This window comes from Euprymna scolopes, chromosome 16 (assembly GCF_053919585.1).
Source record: "Euprymna scolopes isolate OS-2025 chromosome 16, ASM5391958v1, whole genome shotgun sequence".
NCBI lineage: Eukaryota > Metazoa > Mollusca > Cephalopoda > Sepiida > Sepiolidae > Euprymna > Euprymna scolopes.
In genome coordinates this window covers 111,621,455-111,637,118 of record NC_136497.1, presented here as the reverse complement: position 1 = coordinate 111,637,118, position 15,664 = coordinate 111,621,455, and the positions used below count along the sequence as shown (strand labels likewise).

General features: G+C 37.3%; 1 protein-coding gene across 7 annotated transcripts in view; it reads left to right on the top strand.

Moving 5' to 3' along the window:
- Positions 1-15,664, top strand: part of LOC145296054 (uncharacterized) — a 945,555-nt gene that overhangs the window by 827,150 nt on the left and 102,741 nt on the right. For all 7 annotated transcript variants that reach the window (XM_080142118.1, XM_080142120.1, XM_080142114.1 and 4 more), the window contains 4 exons: positions 1,333-1,422; positions 2,480-2,570; positions 5,806-5,883; positions 9,935-10,036. In XM_080142118.1, the coding sequence (XP_079998244.1) occupies positions 1,333-1,422; positions 2,480-2,570; positions 5,806-5,883; positions 9,935-10,036 (361 nt within the window). The remainder of the gene's footprint in view (positions 1-1,332; positions 1,423-2,479; positions 2,571-5,805; positions 5,884-9,934; positions 10,037-15,664) is intronic.

Below are 15,664 nucleotides of genomic sequence, written 5' to 3'. Positions count from 1 at the left end.
TTTGAGAAGTTTTATAACCATATAAGCAGAAAGGCCCAGCTTATAAAATCGACTGCAGATTCTTTTATAAGATGGACACATCCAAAATGAATGTTTCTATTTAGAGCACAATTGAACAATGATAATTGACTTTTGCATTTTACATTTTAAGTGAAGTCACTATTTACAGATAATTTTATGAAATCAACAGTCAATTCTCTACAGTGCAATGTAGACTAATGTATTGTGGGCTAAGTCACTTTGGGAAGGCTTGTGAAGCTTCCTCCTGGTACAATGTGGGGGGAGGAGGTAATCAGTCAATTTGATTAAAAAAAAATAAGCAATTTCACTGATAAAAATATGGGCAGGTGGAACATTTGTTGATCCTTATCTAACTCTGGATAACGTCAGGTCTCCCTGCTAGTGTGTGTGTGTATATATTCAAGCATATATTAATAGTAGCTGACTCAACTATCTGTATTTTTTATAATATGAAAATGACATGTTTCTTTTTCTCAAAGTGAATTGAATAATTAAAGTTGTAAGAGTTTGCTTTTGTTTTACTTAACAAAAACATTTTGTAAAAATTTAAAAATAATACCCAAACTATTCTATTTAAATATGTTTAATTTGTTGTTGCAAGCGATATTTGATGCTATCATAGCTCAATTGAAAGATGCAGATTTATATATGAATGTATTTGTGTGTGTGTTATCACAGGTAACTTAAAGGATGTGTGTCTGTATATTGGCTAAAGTCAGTTTTGTATCTGTTCTCAACATTCTAGTGACATTAGACGGTTTACTATTGACAAAAAATATTGCGTAAGAAAATATGACCATGCAAAATTACAACTATATATGACAAAATATTCATTTGGTTAAGATAATGTCTGGCTGTCTTGTGATCTTTAGGTAGCATATACAAGCATCTTTTTTACTTCCATTTTACGACAGTGTTATTTGTGTGCAGTACATCTCTGTACCAGCGCAGGCAATTTTTTTCCTTATTTTGTCCAAGATCAGCATAATATATCTTAATGATGTTTGATATTTCAAACAGTCAAGTGTGGTTATACCCAGAGTCCAAGGCAACATCTTCACTTCTATACTTTTTTATCTGCTGTTTTGGTCAACAGAAAGCATTCTGACTTGTAACAAAGCAAATCATACCAAACAATGATATGACTTAAAATCAACAATTTCTATTAGGTGGCCAAAACTTTTGGCGGCAAATATGGTTGTAAAGTATTTTGATATACTTGTATTATAGCAAACAAAGTTACAATTTTTGAGTCTAATTTTACTGAACGTAAAATAATGGAAGCTACTCTATTTCTATCTTGTATTGCAGGCTCTTGATGGTTTTGTGTTCTTAGTTAACTGCCAAGGTATCGTTGAACATGTATCGGAAAAGGTTTCAGTGTATCTCCAATATACACAGGTATGTATGTGTGGGTGGGTGTGTGTGTGTATGTATTATGGTTTACAATAATCTAACATACATGCATTATTATTCTAATTATTCATGAGAAGATTGTTATTTAAGGACAAATATTCTGCTAGTTAATGATAAAATTACCAAAGAAAAGTTTTGTACCATTTTGCTGCCCCCTTACGAAGATAAAAATAAAGATAAATTTTGTGTTTAGAATCCTAATTTTGTATTCAAATTTCTTAAATTATTTTTATTCTAGAGAAATGTCTAAAATTTTGGGCTTGAACTTTGGAAGATGTTGAAATTCAGAGAATCTTGCTTGATTGCCCTCTAAAAACAGTGGATCAAATGTCATACAAATCAGAAATGTTTTAATTTTGAGTTTGTGATATCATGTCCCTCCCCCCAATAACAACCTTTTAAAATACTCCAAAGAAGTTGATATTTTTAGAATGGTTAAAATTATGTCAAAATCGCAGGTATTTGAATTATCACAATATTCATTATTACGCCCTCGTATGTATGTATATGCATGTATATATGTATATATATGCATGTATATATTTTTTATATATATATATATATATATATTTATTTATCAGTGGTGAAAAAACCGGACTAGAGTGCTCAATGTGTAGCCAGAGCAGTATATAGGAAATTTATTACTGTGTGTCCAGAATGAGTTTACATATTGTTTCAGCTAGGGGGAAATCCTCAAAAGAAGAGGAAATGTCCGACTAGCTTTGTCAGAATTCATAGATGGACCTTATTCTATGAATTCTGACGAAGCTGGTCGGATATTTCCTCTTCTTTTGAAGATTCCCCCTAGCTGAAACATTCTCATTCTGGACTCACAGTAATAAATTTCATATATATATAATCTTTACACACAGTAGCTATGCTACAAAATTCATAATTAGTTGTTTAACCATATACACATAACTAACGAGATATATAAGAAATGATTTAAAATTGATTACAATTTGTAAAGGCAATTTAATGTTGCCTAGTTATTAATGTGTGTGTTTTTTTTTTTTTTTTTTTTTTTTTTTTTTCTTATCAGGAGGAATTAATTGGAAAGAGTATTTACAACATCATCCATGTGGGAGATCATGCACAATTTAGCAGTAAACTGCTTCCCATGTCCTATGGCGGTAAGTTATTGGTTCCCCCAATTTATCGGAAAGGGTCCTATGTTTTCAATGGCGTCCGTCCGTTAGTCCTGATAATTGGCAGATAACCATCTATTAGTTTTTCCTGACATTTTACCACAAATTGTGTTTCATTAAATAGATGTGCACAGTAAAAAAATTTTTGCGAAAATTCCTGTTGTGGCCACATAACTTTTGATTCATCCATTAGATTTTCCTGAAACTTGGCCAAAATGTAGAGCCCATTGTTCTTAATATAAATTCAGTATGGGAGACTCTAGCAAAATTCTGGTACGTGTCACTGGGGACTTTTAGTGCTAAAAATGCCCCTTTTTTTTTTTTTTTTTGTGGCTCTTTTTTCATATTCCTTAACAAAAACTTGATATGTCTGACTATATAGTTGTTTTTCACGGTGGTCCACTCAAATATGTGTTAAGGCCTGAAACTGCACCGTAATCCATTCAGCGTCCTCAGGGGCTCAAAAGAGGTCCAAAATGGCCAGAAATGACACTTTTTGCTCCATGACACTTGATCCATCCATTAAATTTTCCTGAAACTTGGCCAAAATGTGAAGGTCATTGTTCTTAATATAAATTCAGTATGGGTGACCTTGGAAAAATTCTGGTTCGCATCCCTCTGGGACTTTTAGGGCTAAAAAACATGCCTTTTTGGAGCTCTTCTTTCATATTATTCAAAAACTTGATATGTATGTCCACACAGTGGGTTTTCAAATATATGTCTTAAGGCGTGAAACTGCATGGTTTATCCATTTTCAATGGGATTCGACATTCCTAGTAGCTCAAAAGAGGTTACAAATGCCCCAAAATTGCAAAAATGACATTTTTTTTACCCATAACTTTTGTCCCATCCATTAGTTTTCTGAAACTTGTCGAAAATTTGAAGGCAACGTTGGTCCTTCACACTTCTCACATTCATTATTTCTTCACTATTTTTTTGTGGTGTCATCTCACATGCAGCACCGGCCCTGTCAGTGGGGCATTAGAATATGCCGACTGCCTCCCTGCAAAGAGTAAAAGTCCCTCAATGGGGGTCCTGGATATGACCTTAAACTATATTCAGTGGTGAGGCCCCAGCTTGTGGGCCTTGGGGAGTGGTGAGCCACCCTTTAATTACCATTGCTCCCAAGTCCACTCTGACCCGGAGTGTTAGTACCTGTTAGGGTCCCAACTATGGGTTAAATAGAAACCGACGTGAAAACAGCAAATATTGAAAAAAATAAATTTTCTTCAAAATCTTTGGATTCGCATTAAGTAACCCGAAAAAGGTTGATATGTCGTAATACAAAAACAACCAACCAACCACATGCAGAACCAGAGGGGGACCACGCATGCGTGACTTGTTTCTATTCCTACAAAGACAGTTTACGAATAAGATCCATTAGTAGGAGGCCTGTAACTGTTTTCTAGTTTAGTTATTTTGAACAAATGTTTTACTTAGTAAGTGTCTAGGACAACGATGGATATTTCCTGTAAAGGTGCTTGTGCAAGAGTATAAGAAACAAGCCTTGCACAATTCCAACATTACCTCTCCTGAACCAAAATTGCTAGAATCCAAGACTAGAACTGGATACAATGCAGAGATAATGACTAGTTGCCTAACCAATGCTTGGTTGCACCTTCAATCAATCAAAAAGTAGGAGTCTACTCTGCTGCTGAATTCATACTTTTTTAAATGTATTTGTGAAAAGTGATGCAGTTATCCCTGGCACAACTAAAATCAACACATTTAACAAAATGGTTAAACTGGCCATAGCCATTATGTCCGTATTTGTTATACATATATTATACTGGTCAACAACAAATTTGTTGCCTGCATTTTTTCAGCTGATTTAGGACGAATCCAATGCACTGAATTAGAAAATTATGTTGGTTTTGCTTAATCAGGTTTATTATATTTTTTTTTTTTACGTTTTTGTTCACATGTACGCATATGTGGAGCATTTTAGAAGTTGGTGAGAGTAAAATGTCATGTTGAATAATTGTTTTGATTGGAAATGATTATTTTAATGACAAAAAGTATTCAGGACTGATATTTCTGGGTGATTATGTTGAAAAGGGATCGGTTTGAAGTTATAAAACCTCAAAATCTTCCAAAAATTGGTGCTCAGCTTACACGAATGAAGACTGGCCTGTACAGGAGGAATTAGTGCCTTACAAAGAAAAGGACACCCTCAACTACCTTCTCGTGGACAGAAATAGAATATTCTTCCCACTGCTGCATATCAAGCTCGGCTTAATCAAGCGGTTCACTAATGCTCTAGACAAGATTGGTGACTGATTCACTTACTTGTGCCAGGTTTTTCCAGGATTAATCATGGAGAGATTGAAAGCTGACAGCTTTGATAGTTCTCAGTTCTGGCAACTCATCAGAGATTCAGAGTTTGAAAACTTAATGAATGAAATAGAACTGAAAGCGTGGAAGGCATTTGTTCTGGTAGTGAAGAACTTTCTTGCCAATAATAATTCTGCAGAACTTGTCAACAATATGCTGACTGCTTTCACAAGCATAGACTGTAACATGAGCGTTAAGACGCACCATTTTCACATATGGACTGGTGTTTTGAGAATCTGGGTTCAATGAGTGACTAACAGGGGAAGCGATTTCATCAGGACTTGAAAAAGATGGAGAACGGGTATCAGGGTCACTGGAACGTGGTCATGATCGCTGACTACTGTTGAAATCTGAAGAGAAACTTCCCAGGAGTTTGAAGAAATGTTCATACCCTGAAGCTTGAACAATGGTGAAGCAACATGCAATTCATATGTACTTTTATCAGTGGCCACCATTCAGTTTACAGTAATTGATATTTCTATCAGGTAAAAATACATTTCTTTTAGCATTCGGTGGTAAATCATATTTTTTATAAAGATTGTAAAGTCAAAGGATTTCAGTCACAATATTGTGATGTCATAATGAACTGTTTTTCTCCCATTACTCCCCACACACACTCTTCCTCTCCTCTCTCTTTTTTCTCTCTCCTTTAACGTCTTCCTTCCTACACCAAACATTTATGTAAATTAAATGACAAAGATAACATTTCTAGGAAAATATAGAAATATACCTTCTGATTCAAGGGGTCATAGATGTATATGTCTAGTATCTTATAAAAGATCAATATTGTAACTGCCCATTTTCTTATCCATATCAGTCATTTATATGTAATGAGTTAACATTATACATTCTGTATAATTTGTAATTTTTAATTTTATTTTTGTAGACTCCAGTGTCTGGCCATCTGACAATGCTGTTGGTAAAGGGAAGACTTTCGTTTGTCGTATGCTGATTAAGCCTTCAGGTATACTTATTTCACAATGAAGAGAGAAAATATATACCATATTAAAACTTTTTATGTGTTGGTCATCTATGCCATATAAATATTAAATTTTAGTATATTATTATAATCATATTGGAAATTTTTCATGAATCTTATTTTTCTTATTTTAAAAGTTATTAAAATGCTTTCAAATTCAAATTTCCAATAGTAAATCAATCATTCGATAAAGTATTAAACATTAAAATTGCTCAATTTCTTAAGAATAGGCTGAAATGATTTCTCATAATATGTCAAAATAATTGATTAAAAGTAAAAATTAATTTGTTTCTTGAATAGATATTCAACTAATTTATAGTTTCTTTGATAGTTTTTAATTCTTCTTTGATAGTTTTTCAAATTAATGTGGCTGATCAATTGGGAATGCTACTTAAATAAAGCATTTTTTTACTTGTTATTCACCAGCAAAAATGAATCTTTCCTCAGTTTGACATTTACAAATTAGTCTACCTCCATTTGATATTATTTTACAAAAGTAGTTTTATCAATTTTAACATAAATAGGACTACTTTTTTTTGTTTCCATTCCATTTTGCTGTTTGTAAATTGGAAGAGGGTTATTTTTAACCATTGCTATTCTAAAAAGTTATTTACAAACCATAAAATGAAAATGACTTAACATGACAAATGTAGTTCTCCTACCCTTTTCTAAACAGGTATTAAAAACCTAATGAGGATCTGAAAATTTGGTGCTGACCAAAGAATAAAAAATGTTCAAATAATGTATAATAAAAAATAAAAAAAAGGATGAGACTTGGCATCAAACATGTCCACCTTTTTTTTTTTTTTTTTATCTTAAGTTAAATAGGCATTGTCAATATATAGAAAATATTGTCCCTCCCTCAACATGCATATTTTAATAAATAAAAAAAATTTAAAAAAAAAAAAAAAAAAACAGAATTTGTATATAATCAACAAAGGGCAAGAGATTCTATATTAACTTTTAACATTTTGTGCATATTTTTTTTAATTATACTTTGTTTAAAAAAACACATTTAAAAACATTAAATGAAATTGAAGGAAAATCAAAGAGTGATAAAGACACAGAATATTATGTTTACTCTTTTTTGTATGATCTTTTTTTTTTTTTTTGTAAAATGTTTTTCATAAATACTGATTTATAGAAACAAAAAACAACAACTTTTTATCTAAACTTTAAAAGACAAGACATATTGCCACTAAGATGTAATGGGCTACTGTGGATTAGCAGCCAGAAATGAGGATATATTCTAAGTGAGAAATTTGCAGTAAAAGGTTCGATTTACATATAAATTTTTGCGTTTTAGTACAGTCAGGGAACCAGAGATTTACAGAGGCTGACAGCTCAAGGAACTTCATTATCTCAGGACCTCCACAATGACTGGATGAGATTTAACTAGTTGAGTTTTTTGGATATATTTAAGTTGATGGGTACCAGAATAAGTTCATTAGAGCATATTCCATTAAAATACTTATAAAACAATCAGAAATGCAACATTGTGGTGATGGAACAGGGCTGGAGCTTGGTAGATAATGAGAGACCTATTAGATCAACAATTATATTTTTTCTTTATCTTTGTTTTTTATTTGTTTAATTGAGACTAGTGGATGGTGCACTAACCCAGGTGTGACCGTATACTTGGACAGATGGTGATCTTGTAGAGGTATAGGATACTGGCAAGTATAAGAACTTTTCTAGCATGGTAGAGGAAACTGACTTTCCTTGGCTTTTTAATTTAAAAAAGTAAAAAAAAAGAATATCTCCCTTTAATCACATTGGAATTGGATGAAAATTAATGCATTTTAGCTATTTATTCTTTTCTTTAATTATTTTGTAATATACAGAGCAAAATTAGAAATGAATAACCCAAGTGATGTAAACAGACTTTAAAAAAGTATAGCAAATGAAATATACAATAAATACTGTTTTATCATTTTTAGAATAATATTTAAGCCTTTTCAGATTCAAAGTAATTTGCAATTATCCTAATCATTTTGGTATTATCATACATATGTAAATGTTCACATAATTTCACATTTATTCCATAAATATTATCAAGATTATTTTTTATTTACATAAAAACACAAAATATCAACATTTTTAGTTAAATTTTACAATATCATCAGGCCTACACACACACACCCTTCTAAATTTCTATGACATGATATAAAACATATCTACTAAAAGAAATCTGTTCAACAAAGTAAAATTCATTCTCCAAACAAGTTTTGAACCACTTTTATGTTCTCTCTTATGAAGATTAAAATTATGATATAATAATAAACCTTATGTCTAGAATTTTAATCAAAATCAATTACATGCTTTGATTAAAATTTAAGACAGAAGTATTAAGAAAGAATTGAAATTCAGAGAATCTTGCTTAATTGGTGTCTAATGATCATGGAACAAATTTAATTTAAATTTGAAATATATGAGTTTTCAAATAGGATATTATGGTACCAAAAAACCCTTTACTCCAAAGAAGCTTACATCTGGGAATATTAGTTAATTGGTGTCTAATACATATTGTTAAAATTTGAATTTCCATGAAGGGCTCTCAACCTGTTTTTTGTCCCCTTTTCATAGAACTAAAGTAAACTAAATATAGCTTGTATTATCTCTTACACCTAATAGCAGTGTTCCAAAATCATAATATTTTAGAAGTAAATCTTATGCATGCCTAACTTTATATGAATAAAGATCTAAATTTATAAATAACATTTTACATAATTTATTATATACTAGCAGAACCTGTGTCCCTTGTTGCCAGGATCGAATATAAAAAGAGTGATTTAGTTATTAAAAAGAAACTTTCCACAAAGAAGGGATTTTCTATTTAAAAAAAGGAAAAAAAATTTCTTACTATATAAAATGAAATGAGAAAACCATATTTAATGTTTTAGAATACATTTTTTTTTTTGCTCCTTGCCCCTCTTATGCAGAGTTCAAATAAAACTATGTTTTATTAAAACTAAAACTTAGATAAAAAGAAAAGCTTGGTTTGTATTTTGTAGATTATCCAGTGAATTTAATTATCATCACTCCTTACCAAAATATGCATAATTTTTGACATGATTAATTTTTTATTGTGTATGAAGTGCTTACTGTTTTCAAAATTCACCAGAAATCTAAAAAAAAAAAAAAAAAAAAAAAAAAAGTTTACAAAAGTAATTCCTCTTATTTCTTTTTAAAACAGAAAAGAAATGATTTGGAGGAGTATAAAGGTAAAATGCCTCTATTTAATTTTCTCGTACTAAAATTGCGAAACCATTCACTTATACATGTGGATTTAACAGTTACTGAGTAGGAAACCATGTTTTGGAAAATAAGGTAATGCAAATGGTTCTCAATTGAGAATCACTTTCATAATTTGTTACCTTTTTGTTGGTTTGTTGGTCAAAAGTTAGCAAACTTGTTATTTGTCTCCGTAATTGTATGGATGACAATAATTGTAGTAATATTTTGTATTATTTATAACTTTATAAGGATGAATGGTTCTGTAATAGTTTAAATGAATGGAAAAAGTATCATGCCTCTGTTTATAGCAGTACTGGATATCCATATATCCGAGTGATTAATGCGAAAATGAGAAATGAATTTGTCTTGACTTTATTAACACAAAATGTAGTTGCTTTCTTTTTTTAGGGGGGAGGGTCATATTAAATAGGAAATATGAAGAAAATGTTAACATGCATTAAGTTGGAATGTAATTGAATTTGAGGGAACAATTATTTATTTTAAAAATCTAGTTTAGCATGCATGAATGTAAACTTTTATAAGATAGTTGTGGCTGTTTAATTAACTTGGGGTTTTGGTACAATTTAGACAAGTTAATTTGTTGGATGTATTTTAACTGCAAAATTTATACTTTGATCTATATTGTTAAGTGAGCCTTTGAAATGCTACAATCTGTGTTCATATTTTGTAAGAATTGTAATTTTGTATTTACACTTTGTAAAATTTATTTTTACTATTATTGATAAAAAAAAATATTTTGTTAATGAGGATCATAATAATTATGAGTTTCTCTTTGCAGGAGATGATAGCGGTGATGACGCACAGGTTGAGCATATGCAGATATCAACTGCGGTCCAGCCATGCATTGCGGAAAATTTTTCTGATTCTCAAGATGATTCAGGTATAATAGCTCACATTCTTATTCAATCGTTAAAATCGGATTTTAATTTTATCTTGGAGTCATAATCATGAAAATCTTTTGACTTTATTCAGAAATGTCATTGTGAAGGAACAAATTATTCAAGCCTTTTCATAATAAAAGTGTGGTTAATAGAATTTTAATTAAAAACTACATCACTTGTGACATGTTGGATAAGTATTTGTCATATACATAATAAATATTTGGGAATTCAGTTGTCATTGCTGCTTTCAAACAACATTGTTTTCTCATCAAGTGTATATATTATTTTTAAAAAATTCTTTTTTTCCCTACGTTTCTTCCTCTCTCTCCCTATGTTTCTTCCTCTCTCTCCCTATGTTTCTTCCTCTCTCTCCCTATGTTTCTTCCTCTCTCTCTCTCCCTACGTTTCTTCCTCTCTCTCTCTCCCTACGTTTCTTCCTCTCTCTCTCTCCCTACGTTTCTTCCTCTCTCTCTCTCTCCCTACATTTCTTCCTCACTCTCTCTCTCCCTACATTTCTTCCTCACTCTCTCTCTCCCTACGTTTCTTCCTCTCTCTCTCTCTCCCTACGTTTCTTCCTCTCTCTCTCTCTCCCTACGTTTCTTCCTCTCTCTCTCTCTCTCTCCCTACGTTTCTTCCTCTCTCTCTCTCTCCCTACGTTTCTTCCTCTCTCTCTCCCTGCGTTTCTTCCTCTCTCTCTCCCTGCGTTTCTTCCTCTCTCTCTCCCTGCGTTTCTTCCTCTCTCTCTCCCTGCGTTTCTTCCTCTCTCTCTCCCTGCGTTTCTTCTCTCTCTCTCTCTCTCTCTCCCTGCGTTTCTTCTTCTCTCTCTCTCTCTCTCCCTGCGTTTCTTCTTGTCTCTCTCTCTCTCTCCCTGCGTTTCTTCTTCTCTCTCTCTCTCTCTCCCTGCGTTTCTTCTTGTCTCTCTCTCTCTCTCCCTGCGTTTCTTCTTCTCTCTCTCTCTCTCTCCCTGCGTTTCTTCTTCTCTCTCTCTCTCTCTCCCTGCGTTTCTTCTCTCTCTCTCTCTCTCCCTGCGTTTCTTCCTCTCGCTCTCTCTCCCTGCGTTTCTTCCTCTCGCTCTCTCTCCCTACGTTTCTCTTTCTCTCTGCGTTTCTCTCTCTCTCTGCGTTTCTCTCTCTCCCTGCGTTTCTCTCTCTCCCTGCGTTTCTCTCTCTCCCTGCGTTTCTCTCTCTCCCTGCGTTTCTCTCTCTCTCTCCCTGCGTTTCTTCCTCTCTCTCTCTCCCTGCGTTTCTTCCTCTCTCTCTCTCCCTGCGTTTCTTCCTCTCTCTCTCTCCCTGCGTTTCTTCCTCTCTCTCTCTCCCTGCGTTTCTTCCTCTCTCTCTCTCTCCCTGCGTTTCTTCCTCTCTCTCTCTCTCCCTGCGTTTCTTCCTCTCTCTCTCTCTCCCTGCGTTTCTTCCTCTCTCTCTCTCCCTGCGTTTCTTCCTCTCTCTCTCTCTCCCTGCGTTTCTTCCTCTCTCTCTCTCTCCCTGCGTTTCTTCTTCTCTCTCTCTCTCTCTCCCTGCGTTTCTTCTTCTCTCTCTCTCTCTCTCCCTGCGTTTCTTCTTCTCTCTCTCTCTCTCCCTGCGTTTCTTCTTCTCTCTCTCTCTCTCCCTGCGTTTCTTCTTCTCTCTCTCTCTCTCTCCCTGCGTTTCTTCCTCTCTCTCTCTCTCTCCTTGCGTTTCTTCCTCTCTCTCTCTCCCTGCGTTTCTTCCTCTCTCTCTCTCTCTCTCCCTGCGTTTCTTCCTCTCTCTCTCTCTCTCCCTGCGTTTCTTCCTCTCTCTCTCTCTCTCTCCCTGCGTTTCTTCCTCTCTCTCTCTCTCTCCCTGCGTTTCTTCCTCTCTCTCTCTCTCCCTACGTTTCTTCCTCTCTCTCTCCCTGCGTTTCTTCCTCTCTCTCTCCCTGCATTTCTTCCTCTCTCTCTCCCTGCGTTTCTTCTCTCTCTCTCTCTCTCTCTCCCTGCGTTTCTTCTTCTCTCTCTCTCTCTCTCTCTCCCTGCGTTTCTTCTTGTCTCTCTCTCTCTCTCCCTGCGTTTCTTCTTCTCTCTCTCTCTCTCTCCCTGCGTTTCTTCTCTCTCTCTCTCTCCCTGCGTTTCTTCCTCTCGCTCTCTCTCCCTGCGTTTCTTCCTCTCGCTCTCTCTCCCTACGTTTCTCTTTCTCTCTGCGTTTCTCTCTCTCCCTGCGTTTCTCTCTCTCCCTGCGTTTCTCTCTCTCCCTGCGTTTCTCTCTCTCCCTGCGTTTCTCTCTCTCCCTGCGTTTCTTCCTCTCTCTCTCCCTGCGTTTCTTCCTCTCTCTCTCCCTGCGTTTCTTCCTCTCTCTCTCTCCCTGCGTTTCTTCCTCTCTCTCTCTCCCTGCGTTTCTTCCTCTCTCTCTCTCCCTGCGTTTCTTCCTCTCTCTCTCTCCCTGCGTTTCTTCCTCTCTCTCTCTCTCCCTGCGTTTCTTCCTCTCTCTCTCTCTCCCTGCGTTTCTTCCTCTCTCTCTCTCTCTCCCTGCGTTTCTTCCTCTCTCTCTCTCTCCCTGCGTTTCTTCCTCTCTCTCTCTCTCCCTGCGTTTCTTCCTCTCTCTCTCTCTCTCCCTGCGTTTCTTCCTCTCTCTCTCTCCCTGCGTTTCTTCCTCTCTCTCTCTCCCTGCGTTTCTTCCTCTCTCTCTCTCCCTGCGTTTCTTCCTCTCTCTCTCTCTCTCCCTGCGTTTCTTCCTCTCTCTCTCTCTCTCCCTGCGTTTCTTCCTCTCTCTCTCTCTCTCCCTGCGTTTCTTCCTCTCTCTCTCTCCCTGCATTTCTTCCTCTCTCTCTCTCTCTCTCCCTGCGTTTCTTCCTCTCTCTCTCTCTCTCTCCCTGCGTTTCTTCCTCTGTCTCTCTCTCTCCCTGCGTTTCTTCCTCTCTCTCTCTCCCTGCGTTTCTTCTTCTCTCTCTCTCTCTCCCTGCGTTTCTTCTTCTCTCTCTCTCTCCCTGCGTTTCTTCCTCTCTCTCTCTCTCTCCCTGCGTTTCTTCTTCTCTCTCTCTCTCCCTGCGTTTCTTCTTCTCTCTCTCTCTCTCCCTGCATTTCTTCCTCTCTCTCTCTCTCTCTCCCTGCATTTCTTCCTCTCTCTCTCTCTCCCTGCGTTTCTTCCTCTCTCTCTCTCTCCCTGCGTTTCTTTCTCTCTCTCTCTCTCTCCCTGCGTTTCTTCCTCTCTCTCTCTCTCCCTGCGTTTCTTCCTCTCTCTCTCTCCCTGCGTTTCTTCCTCTCTCTCTCCCTGCGTTTCTTCCTCTCTCTCTCCCTGCGTTTCTTCCTCTCTCTCTCCCTGCGTTTCTTCCTCTCTCTCTCCCTGCGTTTCTTCCTCTCTCTCTCCCTGCGTTTCTTCCTCTCTCTCTCCCTGCGTTTCTTCCTCTCTCTCTCTCTCTCCCTGCGTTTCTTCCTCTCTCTCTCTCTCTCTCCCTGCGTTTCTTCCTCTCTCTCTCTCTCTCTCCCTGCGTTTCTTTCTCTCTCTCTCTCTCTCTCCCTGCGTTTCTTCCTCTCTCTCTCTCTCTCCCTGCGTTTCTTCCTCTCTCTCTCTCTCTCCCTGCGTTTCTTCCTCTCTCTCTCTCTCTCCCTGCGTTTCTTCCTCTCTCTCTCTCTCTCCCTGCGTTTCTTCCTCTCTCTCTCCCTGCGTTTCTTCCTCTCTCTCTCCCTGCGTTTCTTCCTCTCTCTCTCCCTGCGTTTCTTCCTCTCTCTCTCCCTGCGTTTCTTCCTCTCTCTCTCCCTGCGTTTCTTCCTCTCTCTCTCCCTGCGTTTCTTCCTCTCTCTCTCCCTGCGTTTCTTCCTCTCTCTCTCTCTCTCCCTGCGTTTCTTCCTCTCTCTCTCTCTCTCTCCCTGCGTTTCTTCTTCTCTCTCTCTCTCCCTGCGTTTCTTCTTCTCTCTCTCTCTCCCTGCGTTTCTTCTTCTCTCTCTCTCTCCCTGCGTTTCTTCTTCTCTCTCTCTCTCCCTGCGTTTCTTCTTCTCTCTCTCTCTCCCTGCGTTTCTTCTTCTCTCTCTCTCTCCCTGCGTTTCTTCTTCTCTCTCTCTCTCTCCCTGCGTTTCTTCTTCTCTCTCTCTCTCTCCCTGCGTTTCTTCTTCTCTCTCTCTCTCTCTCCCTGCGTTTCTTCTTCTCTCTCTCTCTCTCTCCCTGCGTTTCTTCTTCTCTCTCTCTCTCTCTCTCCCTGCGTTTCTTCTTCTCTCTCTCTCTCTCTCCCTGCGTTTCTTCTTCTCTCTCTCTCTCTCTCCCTGCGTTTCTTCTTCTCTCTCTCTCTCTCTCCCTGCGTTTCTTCTTCTCTCTCTCTCTCTCTCCCTGCGTTTCTTCTTCTCTCTCTCTCTCTCTCTCCCTGCGTTTCTTCTTCTCTCTCTCTCTCTCTCCCTGCGTTTCTTCTCTCTCTCTCTCTCCCTGCGTTTCTTCTTCTCTCTCTCTCTCTCTCCCTGCGTTTCTTCTTCTCTCTCTCTCTCTCTCCCTGCGTTTCTTCTTCTCTCTCTCTCTCTCTCCCTGCGTTTCTTCTTCTCTCTCTCTCTCTCTCCCTGCGTTTCTTCTTCTCTCTCTCTCTCTCTCCCTGCGTTTCTTCTTCTCTCTCTCTCTCTCTCCCTGCGTTTCTTCTTCTCTCTCTCTCTCTCTCTCCCTGCGTTTCTTCTCTCTCTCTCTCTCTCCCTGCGTTTCTTCTTCTCTCTCTCTCTCTCTCTCCCTGCGTTTCTTCCTCTCGCTCTCTCTCCCTGCGTTTCTTCCTCTCGCTCTCTCTCCCTGCGTTTCTTCCTCTCGCTCTCTCTCCCTGCGTTTCTTCCTCTCGCTCTCTCTCCCTGCGTTTCTTCCTCTCGCTCTCTCTCCCTGCGTTTCTCTTTCTCTCTGCGTTTCTCTTTCTCTCTGCGTTTCTCTCTCTCCCTGCGTTTCTCTCTCTCCCTGCGTTTCTCTCTCCCTGCGTTTCTCTCTCTCTCCCTGCGTTTCTCTCTCCCTGCGTTTCTCTCTCTCTCCCTGCGTTTCTCTCTCTCTCCCTGCGTTTCTCTCTCGCTCTCCCTCCTTGCGTTTCTCTCTCGCTCTCCCTCCTTGCGTTTCTCTCTCGCTCTCCCTCCTTGCGTTTCTCTCTCGCTCTCCCTCCTTGCGTTTCTGCCTCGCTCTCCCTCCTTGCGTTTCTGCCTCGCTCTCTCTCTCTCTCCCTCCTTGCGTTTCTGCCTCGCTCTCTCTCTCTCTCCCTCCTTGCGTTTCTGCCTCGCTCTCTCTCCGTTCCTACATATTTCTCCTTTTCTGCCTCTCTCCTAATATCCCCCTGTTTATATTCCTGTATTACTCTTCCCCCTCTTCTATTTCGCCTTTCTCTTTTCACTTAAAATGACAAATCTTGATTTAAAAAAAAGAAAAAAAATCTTACTTTTTTTTCTTTTTTTTCTTTTTTCTTTCTTTTTTTTCTTTTTTCTTTCTTTTTTTTCTTTTTCCTTTCTTTTTTTTCTTTTTTCTTTCTTTTTTTTCTTTTTTCTTTCTTTTTTTTCTTTTTTCTTTCTTTTTCTTTTTCTTTCTTCTTTTTTTCTTTTTCTTTTTTTTCTTTTTCTTTTTTTTCTTTTTCTTTTTTTTCTTTTTCTTTTTTTTCTTTTTTTTCTTTTTTCTTTTTTTTCTTTTTTTCTTTCTTTTTTTCTTTTCTTTTTCTTTCTTTTTCTTTTTTTTCTTTCT